This window comes from Perissodus microlepis, chromosome 2, assembly GCF_051167445.1.
Source record: "Perissodus microlepis isolate ML-2025 ecotype Zambia chromosome 2, ASM5116744v1, whole genome shotgun sequence".
Taxonomy (NCBI): domain Eukaryota; kingdom Metazoa; phylum Chordata; class Actinopteri; order Cichliformes; family Cichlidae; genus Perissodus; species Perissodus microlepis.
In genome coordinates, this window is record NC_140462.1 from 3,077,501 (window position 1) to 3,099,262 (window position 21,762).

A 21,762-nucleotide genomic window follows, 5' to 3' on the forward strand; every position below is an offset into this window, starting at 1 on the left:
AAACTCACTGCTGAGCAACAAAACACCCCATTAGTGTGGTTTAAATCAAGTCAGTTCCACCCATAGTAATCATACTACACCCCTGAAGCCTCTAAATGAGCACAGGGAACAATCCACTTGCTGAGGGAGGCTAAAGATTTCAATTTTGGTGTATTCTATTTATATAGCTCACAGCTGCAGTCATCTCAAGGCACTTGATACTGTAAAGTAAAGCTCCTGCAGGGGTGGAGAGAGAATGTCATTGATCTGTGAACAAGCACTTGGTGATGGTGGGGAGGAAGAACACGTTTCTAAGAAAAAAGCCATAAAATGACCATCAAATATGCCATAATTAAATAAATGTGCACTTTTATTTGCACAGCCTAACAGTCTACAGCCTGAACCATGAAATAATTGCCAGAAAATTCCAAGTTTTTGAAACTGGTTTTTATTGAAGCTGAGAAATTTTATGTTAAATGGACAGCTACTTGAGCACTCAGAGCACTTTACACAACATGCCTTATTAACCCATTCATACCCATTCATGCCAGCACCTTTCTTTTTCTATGGCAAAGTGTTTTCTTTTTAACATCCATACACATTCACACTCTAATGAGGTCATCTAATAACAGGAAGGTTGGTGGTTCGATCCCTGGCTGCTCCCGTCTTCATGGGAAAGATGCTAACCCCAAGTTGCTCTTTGATGCATCCAATAGAGTCTGTCTATGAATGTTAGACAAAAAGCACTTAACCAAAGAAAAAACAGTGCTCACATGTGCTTGGGTGTGAATGGGTGAGGCAAGTTGTATAAAGTGCTCTAAGTGCTCAGGTAGAGTAGAAAAGTGCTATACAAGAACTAGTCCAGTAACCATTTACCAGTGAACACTCAGAGAGCAACTTGAGGTTCAGTTTCTTGCCCATGAAGAAACTGCCCAAGACTGAAGAAGCCAGGGGTCGAACCACCAACCTTAGTAGACAGCTCAGCCCAGTAATTTGTATCAGATTTGTATCAGACTGGCATTTCTATGCAGCTGTTTTAGGTTTTTTTGGGGGAAAAAATGACAGGTCTCTAAAACTCATCTATCAAATATGATGCACTCGGCATTGCAGGGTTAAGACTGTCAAATGAGCATGAACGCCTTACTGAAACTCTTTAACAGCATGGGGGAAGTAGAAAGCTGAGGACATGCATGACATGTTTTCATGGGAACATTATGGCAACATTTTAATGACCTTTTTCTCTACAATGTTTGATGTGATTTGCATACGCAACATACTGCTTTGTGGTTTAGTGTATCACAACACGAGCGCTGCTGAATTGTGCACAAGCCTGGTAGGTGTGCCCACTGAAGACGGGCCTCTGAGCTGGCACGTTTGAGTGAGTGTGGTTACATAATTGTGTGTATGTCAGCGCACAAACGTCCTAATGCACAGTTCAAGTTCTAAAAGTACAGTTCTGGGTTTCTACGGCTATATTTCTCAAAGAGATGCCTCAGTGCTGGTTGACCGTGTAAAGCAGCCTGTCAGCAGAGATGTTCAGACATGCAGGCGTACGAGCTTTGCTTTAAAGTGAACAGAATGGAAACAGCAACAAAGGCACTACAGCTCTGGAAGAGATAAGTTACTGCAAGGCTTTTAGATTGGCTAAACAAGTATGAATAGGACTCCTGTCTTTTTATGACCGCGACACTGAAGGATTTACACCAGTAAACGGTCATTAAATGTGACACTTGTCTGTTTCATTTTCTCAACAGGTCCTGTGACTGAGGTCAAGACTGACATTTATGTGACAAGTTTTGGGCCTGTCTCAGACGTTGAAATGGTACCTATCCTATCTCATGTTTGTTTATGACTTTCTTTTTGTTTATTCTAAATTGAGTTTCAAACTACAGAAGACACAGAGATCAATACTTGAAGATAATGACTATCTTGCTCAACCAAGAGCCACTCAACCAAGCCTGCTTTATGTTTTGATGAAAAACCGAAGCAATTTCTTCCCGCTGGTCTTATTTTTGGTCCTTTTTTCCCATCTTAGGAATACACAATGGACGTATTTTTTCGCCAGATGTGGGTTGACCGGAGGTTGATGTACGAGGGCCCGATAGAGATTCTCAGGCTGAACAACCTGATGGTAACAAAGGTGTGGACACCGGACACCTTCTTCAGGAACGGCAAGAGGTCCGTCGCTCACAACATGACGGCGCCCAACAGGCTGTTCCGCATCATGAAGAACGGCACCATCCTCTACACCATGAGGTACTTATATTAACTCGAATAATATGCCAATCTACAGATTGCAGCCAGCTCTAATTTTGCATCCATCTAAAAAGCCTGCTTGTGTTAGTTACACTTCATGTATTTGTTTTCTCTTTTTAGTGTTTTTTGCTCATTAAAATGGGATAGGAGGGATGACAGACTTTGTTTGTTATGAAGCAATGAAAGAGATTTCCTGTGAAATCAAAAACCCACTCTCGCTGTGTACACAGTAGAGAGCTGTGTGGAGGCAGTGCACATGCCAAACTTTGACATTCATTCAGGAGAGCAGTTGATTGTTTGATAGTAATTGGCCTTTTTAAGATCAGCAGAATCAATGATTGCATGGCAACAATTGAAAAACCACCTTTGTTTGTTTTAAAATACCTGAACAAAAAGAACCATGTAAGCAGTAGTTTTTGGTGTACCTCTTAAAAGAAAGCCCTTATTGCCTTGTTATTGGTCCTAAGTCAAACGCTTCTCCTCTGTTCTGCAACAGGCTGACGATTAGCGCCGAGTGTCCCATGAAGCTCGTGGACTTCCCCATGGATGCACATGCATGCCCCCTCAAGTTTGGCAGCTGTAAGTTCTTTGTGTGTGAGTTGGTGACATCAGCATCAGAAAACTTTATTGACACACAGTTTGTGCAGTTGCTTTGTTACAACTGCAACATATATAGTTTATAAAAGGGGGAAATTAAGTGGAAGTAATAGTAACAATATGACATATAAAAAAGCGTTTTTCAAACATAAACTTATTGAAAACGTGCAAAACTATGCAAATAGATGAACAACACTTACAACACCAGGAGTTAACAGTTTAGTGTAGAGTACTAATGTAGATAGATTAGATGAAACTTTATTAATCCCTCGGGTGGGTTCCTCCGGGAAATTCGGTATATGTACAAAGTCAGTATTTTATCCATCCATCCAATAGGATTTATTATTAATATTAATGGTATTATTTAAATATAAACTAAATAGACAGAAGCTGAGATGAGGAGAAAGACATGATGATTTATTTTCTTTTTATATAGCTACATCATGACAGGAAATAAATGGTACCATTTTAGTGAGCCTCCTTTCAATGTTCTGGCTGTGCTACAAGAGAGAAAACAGGAAGGGGCTGCTGATTAGGTCTGACAGGACAAAGTGATCCAAACATGCATGTAAGATTACTGTTAACCTCTAATATTCCTGCAGCGCCTTTGAATGACGAAAAGGACTCAAAGTTTTAAAAAATCTATCATTTTATCAGAATGTGAATTCTGTTCGTCCTCAATGGTTTGTCAAAAGATTTTATTAATAAGTTATTATCACAGTGAAAATTTGTACCTGAGTAATAACATAACACCATTGTAGCATTGTAAGTCTGTTACTTTGGGAAGACGCGAGTAATGTAAGTATAATTTTTAAAATTAAATACAACAATTAGTGATATTTAAACACAATCAATATCCAGTCCTTGTGTATTCTCACTCTGTTTGACAGTCTAACATAAAAATAAACAAAACGCAGCCTGAGCAACTCGACACAGAGTAACTCAGTGTGACAGAGAGTGTAGAAAATTTTAGTTAATATTTTTAATCTAAAGCTGAAATCCTGGAATTTCACCAGCACTCCCACTTTGGACTTTGCAATACCAAAGAACAGCTGCACACTGTGGCAGATGTACACAAAAGAAAAAGCACTCTGAAATGATCATTTTAAAATGGAAAGTGAACCATCAAAATACTTCCAGTTAATTAAAAAATAATCAGTTTCATCAACTCAAAAATGAAGAAAATGTCACAGCAATGTAAAATACTGGAGTAAGTCAATTTAGTTAAATTACTTTTTGAGTTAAACATACAAGAGTACAGTAGAAGTGTAAGCAAACAACCCACTTCTGGTTCTTTACTTCTTGTAACTCAGATAAACTTGCACATTAAAACAGGTGGCAGTGTAATGAGCGTGTAATACGCAGCAAAGATCTGATGTGAGTTACCTGGATGATTATTTTGTATATCAGTTGTATTCCACTCTAACACAATTGAAGTGACTTTATTGAGAGGACAAAAAAAGCTGGATTCTAAGATGAATAGTGTGATTCTATTTCAGGACGCTATGCCTCCTCGGCTGGTACAGCTGCTGTGGAGCAGTCGGTTAGGATAGAGTGACCACTTTATAAACAACCAAATAAGAGCGTTTCGACTGAATCTGAATCTAAACTAAGCAGAGTGGGTAACAAAAGAGAAAACACCAGTGGAAGGGTAAGACAGAAAATATTGTCCTAGCTCAGTTCATGAAGCCACTTTCCTCCTCTTGGTACTGAAATGGATGCTGTGCTGAAAAGGAGCGCTAAAGAGCTGAGCAGAAAGCGACTAAATGCTATAGTTAATAATGAAACGTTTCATTCTTCATCGTGAACAATAAACGCCCAACTCAGCACCAGTGTTCACAGTGGGCCCACTGGTCAGCAGAAATGACTTATTTCAAATAAAGGAGCTTCTCAAAAAACAAGCAGCTGCGTCTTATCAGAGAGCAGCAGCGATTTGAAGATTACATCTGCAAGAGAAAGGAGAGGAAAAAAGACAGCGAGTTTGCCTCTACACCCGCTGTCAATTACCCAATCTGGTGACATTGCGGAGGACAAATTCACATTCCTCGGTTATTGTCATCCCCCCTCCTCCCGTCCTTTCACCATCCTGTGCTGCTGCTGCTAGCCTCCAGTCAGGAGGAAGCAACCATGGATCTGATGTGGCCTGAAGCGAGGGAAAGGTCAGAATCCCTTCCTCTGCCTCAGGATAGCGCAGACCTATGCAGCTATTTTCCATAGCCGGTGCATGTGTGCGCGTCGATGTGTGCCTGCGTGCTAATTTTCTCGCTGTCTGCCCTGCCTTCATTTTTCCTCCATCTCTCCCCCTCTCTCTCCTCTCGCCGTCTCCTTTTTCTGTTTCTCCATCTGGACTTGTGTGCACAGGCACTGCGTTCCACTCCATGACACACCAGAGTCATTTCATTTTGGCAGCACAGTTGGTATCCTGCCGATATGGAGTCCCATAGGGAGTGGCAGGCCAAGACAACTGGCATTTTGTTTTGCATTCGCACTCTGGTCAACCTCGCCAGTGAGGATACAGCAAAGAAGAAGAAAAAAAAAACGCACAAAAAACAAAATAAAACAGAGGGGAAGCAACAACGGGGAATAAACAAACTTGTAATATAATGTGTGACTGTTACAACTTTAATTAGACACAAAGTGGCAGCTTGAGTCTTTACTAATTGGACAGAGTTTTACTGTTATCATATATTTTTACTTTCATTTGTTCCGATGTCATGGTGTGGTCCACAATTACCAAAATAGATTGTAAAACCTGCACTGGAATCATTTTCTTTATGCAGATTAGTGAATTATTCATGCTTGAGTGGAGGTGAGATGATGAGTCAATCTGGTAGAACCAATAAAAAAAATTATTAGTGAAAAGTTTTTGGTGGAGACTTCTTGTCTGTTTTTGGGTTTTTTTTCCAGTTCTTAGAGAAAAAGTAATAATTAGCAGCAGTATTCACTTAGAGGGGGCTGTCTACATTTTTACACCCTCTGTCATAAAACCTGTTTGAAACAAAAAGATATGTTTTTGACAAACTTATACATTTTCATATGTAAACTGAGCTGGCACACTGAACTTCTCTGAGACTAAATAAATCGAGCATAACATTCAGCCACTAAAATGTTTTTCTGTTCAGAAATGCAAGCAAATAACTGTAAAAATACATTTTTTCTGCTTTTTCGTAAAACAGTACATACAAAACATAAAAATTTACTTTGGTAATTACCAATTTACTACTGTTACTGTAGCGCAGATGAGGCATAAACCTCACACAGGATGGTGATCTAATACATTTGTTACACACTCTGCATATTTTAGTTGCATTTTACTCAAAATGATTGTCTCGTGTTTTTTAAGGGTGAAGAAACATATTTTGAGTGTAACAGGGACATTTGAGGCTCCACCCAACTGCTCTTTTCTGTTTTGAGAGGGGCAACCAATCAGCCAATCAGTTCCTCCAAATTTTCATTTCAGACACAGGATGAACTGAGGGGCAGCACTAAGGCCCAGTGTAAGACAAATAGGGATTGATTTTAATTATGAGTCATGCAAAGCTACTCTAGTAGAATCTAATAATAAGAATATCAACTTTATTAACAGGAACCTTTAAAGACCTCAAATGTAGGAATATTGGACACGACTTAATTAATCGAATTATCTATAACATATCCCACTTAAATCAAAAAATATTTATTATATTAATCAATTATTAGTTTATTATAATATATTTAAACATTAACATTAACGTTAATCTTTTTTTTGTGTGTGTGTTTGTTTGCTTTTTGTGTTGTTCCATGTGTGGACATGCAAATCAATTTCCCATTGGGGACAATAAAGTTACCATTGAACCCATAACAACTGACAAAGCAACAATTGTAGAGATAACAGTTATTATCAGTTTGAGTTAGTTGTCTTTTCTTTAAATATAGGCAATAAAATAAAGGCAATATAATACATGCTGCATATAAAATATATTAATTCAACTTAGTTTCACTACACCAACCCACCAAGGAAGTAGAGGTTGTCTTTTAATGGGAAGGTTGGTTCACTTCCCAGTTCTTCCAGTCAGCATACTGATGTGCTTTTGAGCAAGATAACAAACTCCCAACCTGCCCAAGCATCTTTCAGAATAAAAGACTTGGAATAAAAACGCTCTGAGTAAAAAAGTGCTACATACAGTTAGATCCACAGGTTTGTGGATAATGACACAATAATAATTTTGCCTCTGTACATCAACACAGTGGAATTAAAAGCTGAAAGTCTGCAACAAATTCATCTTGGATTTTTGTTCAAGTTCAAACAAAATAACTGGATTCATTAGTTTGGAATTACGGCCATTTTTATACATAATCCCTCCAAAAACGTATGAACCTAACCGTAAGCAGCCACGTCACCAGGAAAATGACGTCCGGGTAAAAGCTGGCTAGTAAATGAAAACTTATAGGCCAATAAATGCAGACGTTTTAAGTTTAGCAGCAATTTCCACAACCGTTGACAACAGACAAAATAACTAATGTGTAGCTCGTTCCTAATGGTTTCTGGTTTAATGCACTTTTACATAACAATATGCAGAATTTGTTCCAGGAATAGCAACCCCATTATCTGAGAAGCAAAAGCAGCAGTGCTAGAGGATGTAGCATTTATCACATATACAAACAGTGTGAAGAATGGCAATCCAAAGGAAAACAGGAGAAAAGTGGTAACGGGGAAAAGGTGCTATTAACAGCTGGATGGTGACAAGAAGAAATCTACAGTGATGATAATGTTTCAGTTATATCAAAGTAAAATCCTGCACACATATGGACAGTTTACAGTATACAAAGAGCTGCTTTCTTCTGAGCATCTTATGTTTTTCTGCTGCACTGCTCAGAGCTTACAGTCAGTGACTCATGTCGGTGTGGCTTTGCTGTCTGCCCACAGATGCCTATCCTAAAACGGAGATGATCTATACTTGGACCAAAGGGCCTGAGCATTCAGTGGAGGTCCCTCCAGAGTCCTCCAGCCTCGTTCAGTATGATCTCATTGGCCAGACGGTCTCCAGTGAAACGATTAAATCCATCACAGGTGAGATTTGCTCATCCTTTCACCGTCCTGCTTTATCAACCGAGTTAAAGTGAACGCTCGAGGAATAATGGGACACTGCTGTTCATTTATCACTTTTACAAAAGAGTCTGCTTTTTTTTATTAAAAGAAAAGATCCACATCTGTCTGAGCGCATTATATTGAATCATACTTGGAAGATTTGCCAAGTCTACACTGTGTTTCCACAAGACAGATTTGGGCGTCGCATATTCGGGGGATATAGAGTTTTGACACTTGCACAGACATGACAGTGGGTCTACTGGACCATGGCTAGCACACAGTCTTGTGAAATGAAACCCTCAAACATCATGCGTTGAGACATTTCAGAGCCAGTTGGCTCACAAAAATACTAAAAGCCCCCACACCACACCAAAAAAAAAAAAAGATTTTAGCAGCAGAAAGCTACAACAGAGTGCAAATGGACACAATGTAGAAGTGAGGGGAGAAAACCAGATCAAATGTGACATCTGTCTGGAGCTGCATTAATGAAATCTGTCAGCCTGCAACTTCAAATTCTTTGTTAATGAAACTAATTCATTTCTGTTGATCCCCCAGGTGAATATGTGGTCATGACGGTCTACTTCCACTTGAAACGTAAAATGGGCTACTTCATGATTCAGACGTATATCCCCTGCATAATGACAGTAATCCTCTCCCAAGTGTCCTTCTGGATAAATAAAGAATCAGTCCCAGCGCGCACAGTTTTCGGTATGTAGACTTCACACAGCCCTCATGCTGCACTGCCTTTCTGCTCCTCTCTCTCTCTCTGTTTATTTGGTGCCTGCATGCCAATGGAGCAATCAGAGCTGGAGCATCTATTCAGTCAACACAACAAGGCGATGCTTCAGCACGCGGTGATTACGGGAAACAAAAAGTTTCCCATTCTATTTTATTTTCACCTCTTTACAGTAATTCTCTAAAATATGTTTGGCTCAAAAAGCAGTTACAAGCAGTAATACTGCACGTGTGGTTGAAATAAACATTTTTAATCAGATGGGGAAAGATGTCCTCCTTATTGTAGTTGCTAATGACAAGCATTTCCTGAGTAAATTATTCTTTTTTTAAAATGCCTAAACCACTGGCTCAGTTCAGGAATGCCAAGCCCAGTGATTTTCCATTACTTCCCATTCGCTCTTGTAATGCTTCTGTCATGGATTTGCTGTGTGGAAGGCAGGATGTAGGACCCAAACGCAGGACTCAGAAACGAAAGCGTGAACTAAAAGAGGTAGCTTTATTTTGGCCGTAAATAACTTACTTCAAATACAAAACTAAACTGGAAACAAACCAGGACCAGTAACTAGGAAATGGCTGAAAACACAGAGGAAAACACAGGGCTTAAATACACCAGGGAGTAACGAGGGAATGGAAAACAGGAAGGAAGCACAGCTGGGGCTAATCTGACATAACGAGACAGAGGAAGCAAAGCAGAATGCACTGACATGGGGCACAGACTTTCAAAGTAAAACAGGAAACACACGAATGCAGAGGCAAGGATGACAAGATAGACAGAGAGAACGCAGAGACCTGAAACGGGGGACAGGAAAGCACAGAGCAGACAAAACATGGAAAACAGGGGAGGCACATAAACAAAACCTAAATATTAGAAATCTGGAAATACTAAAGAACTTAGGCAGCTAGAATACACAACAGAAACCAAGAGACTAGCAATGATAAATCACGATGAAATCAACAACAAAACACAAAACCCTGGGTCACCGATCCCGGACCAGGACAGCTACAGTCACACTAAGTCACAAAATGACTGCACCAGTATGGAACAAACTTATGATGTTTTTGCCTTTGAAATGGTTTATTTAAAGACCAGGTCCACAATTTGGTGCATCAAGATGGCGATAATTAGGTGGTGTCAGTGTGCTATCAGTTTGAATGGAGTCAAGTTGGCAGCTACGTGCAGTCTGTTTGTGGCGATACAGCAATTAACGTTCACAAATTAGCCCAAATAACAAATCTGCTGCTTTCTGCATCGACAGAAATTCACATTGACTAAGAAGCTCATAGATCTGAAACAGAAATTCCTCCACAAATAGTGACGTAGTTGCTGCAAAATGCAGATTTAACTGCAGAATTACACACAGCAACCTTGCTTTTATATAGGAACATAACCAAAATACAACCAGCTGAGTTGATGGACTGATGGACACAGACCGACTCAGACTGACTGAAAAATCCTTTACACTCTGTGGGATTTCCAATGAGCTTTTCTTGTCTTAAGCTCTCTTTTTCAGTGCTGTGAGCTTTAATCTGATTTCCTATTGTGAGTCATGGGTCGGCCATTTGTTCGTTTGTTTGTATTTGTTCTGTGTTGTCTAAGAAAATGGTCATATGGCTTGTTGATGAATTTCACAGTCAGCGCTAAGACTACCGGCCCTGTTAACGGTCATGTTAAAAACCTCCACTGTCAAACTCAACATGATCAACAAACTTCTGTTATCTTTTCATTTGTTCTGTAACTTAATTTATAGCTAATTTTGTTTGCTTACAGTCAGCAAAATAAGAAACTCCTGAATTCATAATTTAAATGGTTTATAAAGAAGTGAACAGTCTATCATTTAAATTTGATTTTAACAGTGAAAAAGAAATAAAAAAAATAAAGTGCAGCCTTACCTAATGTCCACCCGACTGTTACTCATTTTATATTAAGATTTAAAAATCTAGTTGGTGTGGAGAGTAACTTTCAGTAATGGTAATAAATCACACAGCAATAGTATGTTCATGTAGTTGTAAAAAGCATGATAATATATTAAGTAATCCAATGTATTCAGAATACGTTACTCTCATTGAGTAACTTAACTGAATACGTTACAAAATACATTTTGGGGCATGTAATCTGTAATCTGTAGTGGAATACATTTGAAAAGTAACCTTCCCAACAGTAAACATGACACATAAACCAGGGGACATGGATAACTAACTAAGACAAACTAATAATAATACTAGCTCTTAGTGTTATCTCCTAAATAATACAAAATACTTCAACTTTACCCTTAACTTGACAATAGCACATGATATTAACATAAGAAATCAACAATTCAAACATAACACAAAATGCCCCTGACAAAAATAAAATGAGTCCTCCTCAGTCTCCTAAATTCAGTGCATCCCTTAGAAGGAAAATAAGAAACATAAATAAAAAGAATTGTACCAAAACGTAACACAAAATGAAATTGACAGGGGAGTGCTTTCAGTTTTGCAGTGTGCTACATTTCTGTTAATTAAAACGTCTTTGCAGGCGAACACTGCATTTCTTCAATTGGCCTAAGTACATCTAAAAGCAAACAAATAAAATAAAGGCCTTACTAAATTCATTATTGATGTAAATCAAACTCAAAGTAAAGTACCTGACCTGTCTACCCCTGCTTTGTGTACTGCACATGTTTTGTCACTTAGTTGGGGAGGGAATAACATCTTTTTCCAGTATGTTGACCATTTCTCTGAAGCCTTCTAGGCTCCAGCTCTTTGAATTTTGTTGCATAATCTGTCTTTGAATACATGTTACTCGTCCAGACAGGAAACAAGCAGTGCAGTGCAGGGAACAGCTGTGATTGGCACATGCAGACTTGTGGTGAGGCACTGATGTAGAGCATTCGATTTACTTTTGCTTTCCATTTTCTGTATCGCTCAGTCATGTTAATTTAACTGTGGGAAGCCAAAATCGTGATTGAGATTAAACTCTGATTAATTGTACAGTCCTAATCCTTAAATACTTGTCAATGAAACTTTCGTTCGATAATATACTTGATCCAAATTCTTGCTGGTCAAAAGGGGATTGAATACGTTTCTCCCTCACTAAAACTTGGATGGGTTGAGAACGACTCGGTGTGTCCCCCCAGATGAGTTGGAAGAGGTGGCCATGGCGAGTCTGCTTTGACTGCTGCCCCCGTGACCTGAACTCAGATAAGCAGAAGAAAATGGATGGACAATCCCAGATCACGTTCTGCCCGTAGTACAGTCATTAAAATATTGCATTTTCACACCAGAGCTACTCTATCATTAAAGTGCTCTAAAGCAGGGGTGCCCAATCCCAGCCCTCGAGAGCTACCGTCCTGCAGCTTTTAGATGCATCCCTACTCCAACACAGCTGAATCAAATAGTTTGATTACCTCTTCAGCATGCCATCAAGTTTGGCAAAGGCCTGATAACAAGCCATTCATTTGATTCAGGTTTGTTGGAACAAGGATGCATCTAAAAGCTGCAGGACGGTAGCTCTCGAGGACTGGGATTGGGCACCCCTGCTCCAAAGTGTTGAAGAAAAAAGTCTTTAACAAGTTATATTTTCAGTCAGTGAGTGCATCTTTTGTATCTGTTACTTTCCCCCCCTGTAATATGCACTGGTTAAAACAGAATCAATGTGATCATAGAGGTTTTTGTTGGTTACAGTAAGGTAGTCACAGGTCAGCCACCAAGCAAACCAGTTACTTTATTGATCACTATATTTGATTTATGAATATGAATTAAGATTACACCCAAATATATAGTGTATAAAGTATATGTTTGAGTAAATTGTAAATAATTAGTTTGCTACCCATATTAATATCTTGCTGTAACAGTAAAAATAAGCAGATGTTCGTCAGACTTCACAGAACTGCTACAGTTCTTGCTAAAATGAAGGTGTATTGATCAAAAGCCAGACCAATGGAAGGGAAAGTTGGATGAAATTAGCACAAAATCCATCTGTCTTCCTAAAAGCGAAGTGGGCGAGATGAACATTACAAACAATAGCCTCCCTGCATGCTGGCTGCTCATAGATGTGCTACAAAACCTGCTTTCAGTTTTTAGCCTGTAACCCAGTTGCGTGCTACCCATACTCCCTTGCTACACTGTTTGAGTTTGCCCTAGAATAGACTAATTAGTGTGTGACAATAGACATGTTGTCTATTGAATGATAGTGGCACTGATGCTTGCCTCTGTTTGAAAGTATTCCTGCATTGCTTTCAAGAGCATTAGCATTAACTCATCACCATGACTAATGACAAGCTAACTAAGAGAAAAACAAACAAGTGTCAGTGGTGATTAATGATTCTGATTTAATATGCTGACCGTTCATGATGCTGCACAGACGTCTGCATAAAACCACACGTGGGTTTATGCAGTAGTGCTGACCCCATGTATGAAATCCACACATCTCCTCTATTGACTGGCATTTTGTTAGCTAGCACTCTGTCAAATCATCATAACATACTCAGTCACCAACACAACCAAAAACCCACCATTTGGTTTTAATAAAGGTGTCACGCACACTGCAGCATCACCTCTAAGCATTCATTTGGTATAGTGAATGCTTTTGCCGTCAGCTGTTGAGTTGCTTAGTGAAAAATGATGCTGTGTGGCTCTCTCTCTCTGAGTGTCGCTCAGTGTAATAAAGCACAAGCGAATCACTGCTGCTCTTCTTCAGCGGACAATGTATCTGACAGTCCTGCTGCTCTACCCCTGCCTCCCCCGCCCCAAACTGTCCGGCATGACAGAGGCGTCACAGCAGCCCGACTATTGACGCATGAGTCGAGCCTTTGAGACAGTGGATTTCTGCTGTTATCCGCTGCTTTTCAGCCGGCGTGTGTGTGACTGTTTGGGTTGGAAGGTGGTCGGTGTTTGGATTTCTCCTCTTCTTCCCTGCAGCCTCTGTTTTGACTTCCTGCCTCTATGACTCCACTGCAGTGACCTGTTTTAAGCCTAAAAGAAGCGGTTTGTCAAGAAGACAAACAGGAGTGGAGTGAGGATTAGAGCTCAAGCTTCATGGTTTCAAATAGAGTCAAGATAAAAAGTACACTTAAAGTAAAACGAGTGTTTCTTAAAGCCTCAAATTATAACTTTCTAGACTTTTGACATTTAACACATTTATGATCCTACAGTACATCTTCTCTGTGAAAGTGAAGACAAAGGACCATGAGTTTCGATTAAGAGGTTACTCTTGTGACATCAGGCGCATGTTTCCTTAGACACAATAACTGGTCACGAGAGAAAACTATGCGTTCCTCGACGAGTTGGAGAGTCGTGTCATGAGGTTGGTGGCAGCTTCTGGGTGAAACTGGTTGCAAAGAGGGCGCTACACCAAAAACTACCCTGTGATTGTGTTGATTGCAAGAGTAGAAGACCCAAGTGCAGACAGAGACGAGGAGACAAAAGTGGACTTAACGAAAAGCGAGCCTTTATTTAGGGCTGAAAGTCACGAAAATACAGCAAGGCTAAACTGAGGGAAAACCTGAACATAAACTGGGAAACTATGACTATGACTTGACTGGGAAACTGTGACAAGGGGTAGTGAAGGTAACACAGACAACGTGACCCTGAACACAGGAAGATGGAGGACTTAACTACACACGAGGTGACACATGAGGACACACCTGACTAGAATGAGACATAATGACAAAGGGAGAGTAAGACTAAACATGTAGTACCAAGAAACACAAGGTAAAAGTAAAACAGGAAACATGGAGACTAGACATGACAACACAAGCTTAACAGACCTAAAACACATGACAGACTAGACAAGAACCCAAACACAGATTGCTGCGGTCCTTTGTATTTTGCATAGAACATACCAACTTCTCTGCAAACTCTCACCAAATACTAGTCAAGCAGCAGTAACAAAAAGTTCAACATAATCTGGAAATGCAGACCATTCACCTTCAAAGTAAAAGCCCTGTCGCCAACAAGTTTGAAAAAGTAGAACTTGTACTGTCGAGGCAAACCTTTGCCATCCAGTCTAGGAACATTTTTTCCCAGTGAGCAATGGTTGTCAAATAGTAGGACTATGTAACTGAAGGCTTATTAATTCGACCCTACATGGTCACATGTCCAAAATGAGGGAAAAGCTAACATTTAGCAATCACAACAGCTAGCCCGACTATCCTATGAAGCATACTAATTCATGCAATTTACTGTATCTTCTTATTACAGTCTATACAGTATATTCAGATATATGCTGCACTTGTTGTTGCACAGCTGCTTTCACTCTTTCTGCTTCCTGCTATAAGCTAATAACCTCAAAGCTTTATGTTCCTGAAGTACCAACATGAAAAAACATCTCTTTATGCAGCGATTGGAACAATCAAGTATCCAAACCAAGCATAATTATGGCGAAAGAATGGCTTCCGGATAATTTCTCTGATTTCAGCGACCCACACCCTACTTTGCATTATATACATAATCAGTTCCAGAGTCAGTGAAATGTTTCCGCGAAAGCTTTAATTTTAATTTTAATGGAAAGTACCCACTGTTTCATTCTTTTGGCTATGTTAAGAAAAGCTCTCTATTAGAGGGTAACGTCCTCAGTCTGTGGCCTTGAGCTGCAGTTCACCTATCAATGTCATCCAGCTGCTTTTGACTGACAGGTAATTATATGGCGGTCACGTACGGGCAAAGGAGACATGCGTTTATGTTGGGTAAGGGCTGTGACGCACAGATTGTTCCAGATCTTTGGCATAAAGGGGATTTTCTCCAAATCCCATTATTGCTATTGGTTAATAGTACCAAGGGCGAGTGACAAGCCTCAGGCTTATACGGTGACCTTCTGTTATTGTAGGAGCCCCGCATAACCTTGGGTGCTGGTCAGACAGGTGTCTTGTTTTATTTTTATGGTCCCTCTCTGGGTAGTGCAGCGACAAATAAATGAGAACACATGACATTCAGTCCCGGGATGGGGTCTGCATGAACCTCAGTCAATGTGTCCTCTAGCTCTGTGATGTATAACCTTCCTTTATTTGAATTATTTCCACAATTTGAGAGTTACCAGTGTTAATGTGATATAGTTAGGAAACTGCAAGCTCACAGTGGCATAATATAAGTTGATGCTTAGTTATACAAACAGTATTTGGAGGTAGAGCATGCTGACCATTGCTTAGATGTCTTAATTCATCTGCTGCATAAAGACCTTGACTATCTTTAGCAGGACTATGATATAAGAAATGAAGTGGGTTGGTACCAAGTTATTGATGGAAGTGTTTGCCAATGAGACTGGAGAATAGTGCTGACAGACAATCCACAGGAAGGGGCATATACAGTTAGGTCGACAAGTTTATAGACAGTGACAAAATGTTTATAATTTAGACTTAATTTAGTCTTTACACCATCTTATGGATTCTAAATCAGACGGTCAAGATGTGACGTTTTAGCTTTAATTTGTCACTTAGTACAATTTTTACTTTTACTTACTTTTTAATTGTGCAAGTAATAATAATAATAATAATAAATAAATTGCATTTATATAGCACTTTTCAAGGCCCTCAAAGCGCTGTTCAACGCCACTATTCATTCACTCTCACATTCACACACTGGTGGAGGCAGCTACAGCCACAGCTGCCCTGGGGCAGACTGACGGAAGCGAGGCTGCCATCGGCCCCTCTGGCCATCACCAGTAGGCGGTAGGTGAAGTGTCTTGCCCAAGGACACAACGACCGAGACTGTCCGAGCCGGGGCTCGAACCAGCAACCTTCCGATTACTAGACGAACTGGCAACCTTCCGATTACTAGACGAACTGCCAACTCTTGAGCCACGATCGCACCGCAAGTGTTTGGCCGTTACACATACTTTTATACACAGTCCCCCATTTTCAAGTCAAGTCAATTCAAGTTAAGTTAAGTGGCTTTATTGTCATTCCAACCATGTGCAGTGGTACAGTACACAGTGAAACAAGACAATGTTCCTCCAAGACCGTGGTGCTGCATATGGCATATAACAGACAATCAACACAGGACTACATAAAGTGCAATTTGCAAAAATTGCAACCTCCCCGTGTGGAGGCGTGTGGAAAAACCAAGGCGCAAAATAACTGCCCATGAACTGAGAAAAGTCAAGCGTGCAGCTGCCAAGATGCCACTTGCCATCAGTTTGGCCATATTTCAGAGCTGCAACATCACTGGAGTGCCCAAAAGCACAAGGTGTGCAATACTCAGAGACATGGCCAAGGTAAGAAAGGCTGAAAGACGACCACCACTGAACAAGACACACAAGCTGAAACGTCAAGACTGGGCCAAGAAATATCTCAAGACTGGTTTTTCTAAGGTTTTATGGACTGATGAAATGAGAGTGAGTCTTGATGGGCCAGATGGATGGGCCCGTGGCTGGATTGGTAAAGGGCAGAGAGCTCCAGTCCGACTCAGACGCCAGCAAGGTGGAGGTGGAGTACTGGTTTGGGCTGGTATCATCAAAGATGAGCTTGTGGGGCCTTTTCGGGTTGAGGATGGAGTCAAGCTCAACTCCCAGTCCTACTGCCAGTTTCTGGAAGACACCTTCTTCAAGCAGTGGTACAGGAAGAAGTCTGCATCCTTCAAGAAAAACATGATTTTCATGCAGGACAATGCTCCATCACACGCGTCCAAGTACTCCACAGCGTGGCTGGCAAGAAAGGGTATAAAAGAAGAAAAACTAATGACATGGCCTCCTTGTTCACCTGATCTGAACCCCATTGAGAACCTGTGGTCCATCATCAAATGTGAGATTTACAAGGAGGGAAAACAGTACACCTCTCTGAACAGTGTCTGGGAGGCTGTGGTTGCTGCTACACGCAATGTTGATGGTGAACAGATCAAAACACTGACAGAATCCATGGATGGCAGGCTTTTGAGTGTCCTTGCAAAGAAAGGTGGCTATATTGGTCGCTGATTTGTTGTTGTTTTGTTTTTGAATGTCAGAAATGTATATTTGTGAATGTGGAGATGTTATATTGGTTTCACTGGTAAAAATAAATCATTGAAATGGGTATATATTTGTTTTTTGTTAAGTTGCCTAATAATTATGCACAGTAATAGTCACCTGCACACACAGATATCCCCCTAAAATAGCTAAAACTAAAAACAAACTAAAAACTACTTCCAAAAACATTCAGCTTTGATATTAATGAGTTTTTGGGTTCATTGAGAACATGGTTGTTGTTCAATAATAAAATTATTCCTCAAAAATACAACTTGCCTAATAATTCTGCACTCCCTGTACAGAACTAAAAGCCAAAGAGTAAAAATGGGTCTTTAAGCGAGTGAATGAGTCGAGTCACTGAGTGTTCAGGAGTCTGACGGCTTGGGGGAAGAAGCTGTTTCACAGTCTGGCAGTGACGGCCTGAATGCTCTAGTACCTTTTGCCAGAAGGCAGCAGTGTTTTTCGGGGCCTCAAAAGTAATTGGACAATTGACTGACAAGCAGTTTCACGATCAGATGAGGCCTGTTCCTTTGTTTTTCCAGACAGACTGATTAAGAAGTTAAAAGATCTAGAGTTGATTCCAAGTATTGAACTTGTATTTGGCAGCTTTTAGCTGGAGCTCTTAATCTGAGGTCCACAGAGATGCACAGATGCGAGAAGAGGAGGCCATCATTAGGCTGAAAAATCAAAATAAAGGTACATCAGTGACATCAAAGAAGAAACACCACAGAAGACAATGGATAAAAACTGTTCTTTCCTAGGTTATGAAAAAAATTTCACAACATCTAGCTGAGTCAAAAACATTGTTGAGGAGGTAGAGTGAGTGACAACAAAGAAGGTTTACAGCAACAACCACTGGTTACAAGAAAGAAATGGAAATCCAGATTAGACTTTGCCAGAAAACATCTAAATGTCGGCAGTTTAGGAAAAAACCTCCTTGGACACGTGAAACCAAACCTAGATGATGGGAAGAACAAAGTATGGAGAAGGAAAGAAACAGTATTTGAAGCACATCACATCCTCTTTCTAACATGGTGGAGGCAATGTTATGGCAAGCGGATGTATGGCTGCCAGTGGAACTGGATCACTAGTGTTTACTGATGATGACTCCTGACGGATGTAAAAGGGTGAATTCTGAAGTTCGCAGAGCTGTACTTTCTGTTCAGATTCAGATTCTGCTGGAAAACTGATTATACAGCGCTCCACAGTCCAAATGACCCAAAGAAAGTACAAAAGAAACCCAAGAGTTTTTCAAGGCAAAGAAATGTTCAGATTAGTTACCAGATCTCAACAAAATAGAGCAGCTTTACAGATACTGAAGACAAACTCGAGAGTGGAGCAACTGAAAGCAGCTGCAATAAAGGCGTAGCAGAGCAGCTCGAGGGAGGAAACAGTAGTCGGTGATATTCATGAATTGTAGACTTCAGACAGTCATTGATTACAAAGGATATTCACCTAAGTATTAACCACAAACCTTATGTTAAAGTTATGCTGGCTTGTCCAATTACTGCTGAGCCTCTGAAAATTTGTTTTTATGTATAAAAATGTTTGTAATGTTTGTTTGTTTAAAGCTGAAAGTCTGCATTCAATCACACCTTGATTGTTTGATTGAAAATCCACTGTGCTGGTGCAGACAGGCAACATCAGTCCTCAGAGTACAGAGTCGGGTGAAACTCTCCGAGTAGCTCAAGTGGACAAATGCTTTTTGTGGTTCTATTGTACATGTTTCTATTGCAAAGCTATACTGTATATATGGTTCATTATCCTTCTGCCTTCAGTTAATGGAACCTCCTGATGAGAAGAACATAATATATGGGTTATTGAACACATCTGGTTTTCTATTCAGATCTGCAGTGTTAAAATTCATACCAGTCTGTGGTGAAGCCTCAATTTTCCCAGTGAGATGGATATTTTTGCAACTCTACTTACATTCAAATTGAGTCAAATTCAGACTAATTATGTGCTTTGATCAAATATGAAAGAATTTATGTCAACTCCCTCTTTGATACAGGCTCATGTGTTCTTTTGTTTTTATTCTCCCACAAACCATCCAAGGCATCACCACCGTCCTGACCATGACAACGCTCAGTATCAGTGCTCGCCATTCCCTCCCCAAGGTCTCGTACGCTACTGCGATGGACTGGTTCATCGCCGTCTGCTTCGCCTTTGTCTTCTCCGCCCTCATTGAGTTTGCCGCTGTCAACTACTTCACCAATGCACAGATTGAGCGCGCCAAAAAGAAGCCGGCCAAATGTCCCCCGGTGCCCCAATCCACGCCTGTCAAGGTCAAGGACGCAGAGGAAGTGCTGCAGGTGACTTCAGTCTCTCTCAAAGTGTCTCAATAATCTGATCACACTTTACTTCAAGGAGCACTCACAGAGCATGTCCCTTATTATGTGCTTACTGCCTTTAGCCTACACGTTTGAATCATCAGAAGTGGTTCCTGCATGTGAGAGCAGTCAGCTGAGCTCCTGCTTACAGGGTGTTAAGGAAAGCTAGAGAAACCTGGTCCCAGGACTTTACAAATGAAATCTTGCTTGTCAAATTAAAAACTGCTTGTTAAAAGACAGAAAAAAATGTGTGTGAGAGAGAGAAAATAAGACGGGTCTGAAAACAGCTTCACAGCACAGATGTTTGGGAGTAGTCACGAGGTGTGCAACCTTTCTTTTGAAATTCTACGTGCATGAACTGACATAAGCGTCTATTTCTGTGTGACGAAGTTTAAGCAAATTGCATCGACACCATGGCAAGTTACATGGATTCAACGAGGATTCATGAATATACCATGAAGCTATTTTAAAGCTGTAAGTCAGATATGATGAATGTGTTGCAGTGCTGTTTATGTAACTGTAGGAACGTGTTCATGGCGCCGGATAAACACGTGTGATGTATTTGTCTCAGCCTGCATAATCTTCTGAAGAGTGGAAATCATAGGTCATCTGTTAACCGATCATTGAAGTTGACGTAACCCACCAGCGGATATGCCCGTTTTACAGTAACTACTTTAAGTTGTTCCCTTCTGCCTAAATCCCAGTGTGGCGTAATCATGCCTGAATGCAGTATAGTGACAACAGCGCTTCAATGGATTAGGGGGTTGCCATGGCAACGCAGTCCGAATACATCTGTATAGGTTTCAGGACAGCTCTGGCAACAGGGGGGGAAATTAATACTCTCTTCCTCAAGAGCAGGTCCTGTTACCAGAGGGCTTGGCACATGGGTCACAGTGTGTTGATGGTTCCAACTCCTCAGCATTTTACCTCCTCCATGTTGAGACACAAACTCCACGCACACGCACACACACACGCACACACTCCTCCTCTGCTGCACACGGGACACAATAACATTGGATCCTTTCTAATTCAAGGGGTGGGGGTGGTGTTGGTGGATTATTCCTGCGAATGCCTTAGTACCAGCATCACACTCTGCTTGAAAACATCAACTTTCAAAGGATAAGCTCCTTTGACGCTACAGTGCATTACCCCGATGCGATGCTACCTACTTTCTGTCTTAAGCTTGTGTGAAATGAGTGAAAGCCATGGTAAGTGACACCTGTATTACGCACAGTCTGTCGTCTGCCTTCACAAATGAAGGCCATCTGTGTCGGGGGACTGCGATCAGATCAATATGACAAAGTTTGTGGGGAGGAAGTAAACTTCACCTATCCTGCAAACTCCTTCAAACAGGAAGAAGAAAGGAGAGATGAAAAAATTCTTTGCACGAAATATGTTTATTGTTTTAACGCTCCTTTTTTTTTTTTTGCTAACATCAATTCAACAGTCGCCTCAAGACGCTTTATATTTTAAGATTAAGCTTCTACAGTAATACAGAGAAATAATCTCCCGAATCCAAACTGAGAGCTGGTTTCAATAACAAACTCAATCAAGAATTTCAGTTGGATTTGTCCAGTGTTATCAATAAGTGGTGGCATGGTGTTACAGGGGTTAAAACTATTGCCTGTCAGATGGCTTTTGGTTCAAACTGGTTGGGTTTCCTCAGGGTTCTCTGGTCTCCTCCCATGGTCTAAAGACATATCGTAGGATAAATGGTAATTCTAAATATAAAGGTAGAGGTGGATAAAATGCTTAAAGTGCATAGAATAAAGTACTGCATCATTGTATTATTAAATCTGGCCTGTTGTGCAGAGGGCTTTGGGGGCTGCATTTGGAGAACTTTGAACATGGTGATAAATCTGGAAAATTCCTTGGTAACCACT

The 21,762-nt window shown here is 40.5% G+C and overlaps 1 protein-coding gene across 1 annotated transcript in view; it reads left to right on the top strand.

The window, feature by feature from the left end:
- Positions 1–21,762, top strand: part of gabra4 (gamma-aminobutyric acid type A receptor subunit alpha4) — a 34,047-nt gene that overhangs the window by 1,293 nt on the left and 10,992 nt on the right. The window contains exons 4-9 of the mRNA XM_084940366.1: positions 1,734–1,801; positions 2,015–2,235; positions 2,732–2,814; positions 7,739–7,882; positions 8,456–8,608; positions 19,605–19,861. Coding sequence (XP_084796492.1) covers positions 1,734–1,801; positions 2,015–2,235; positions 2,732–2,814; positions 7,739–7,882; positions 8,456–8,608; positions 19,605–19,861 — 926 coding nt within the window. The remainder of the gene's footprint in view (positions 1–1,733; positions 1,802–2,014; positions 2,236–2,731; positions 2,815–7,738; positions 7,883–8,455; positions 8,609–19,604; positions 19,862–21,762) is intronic.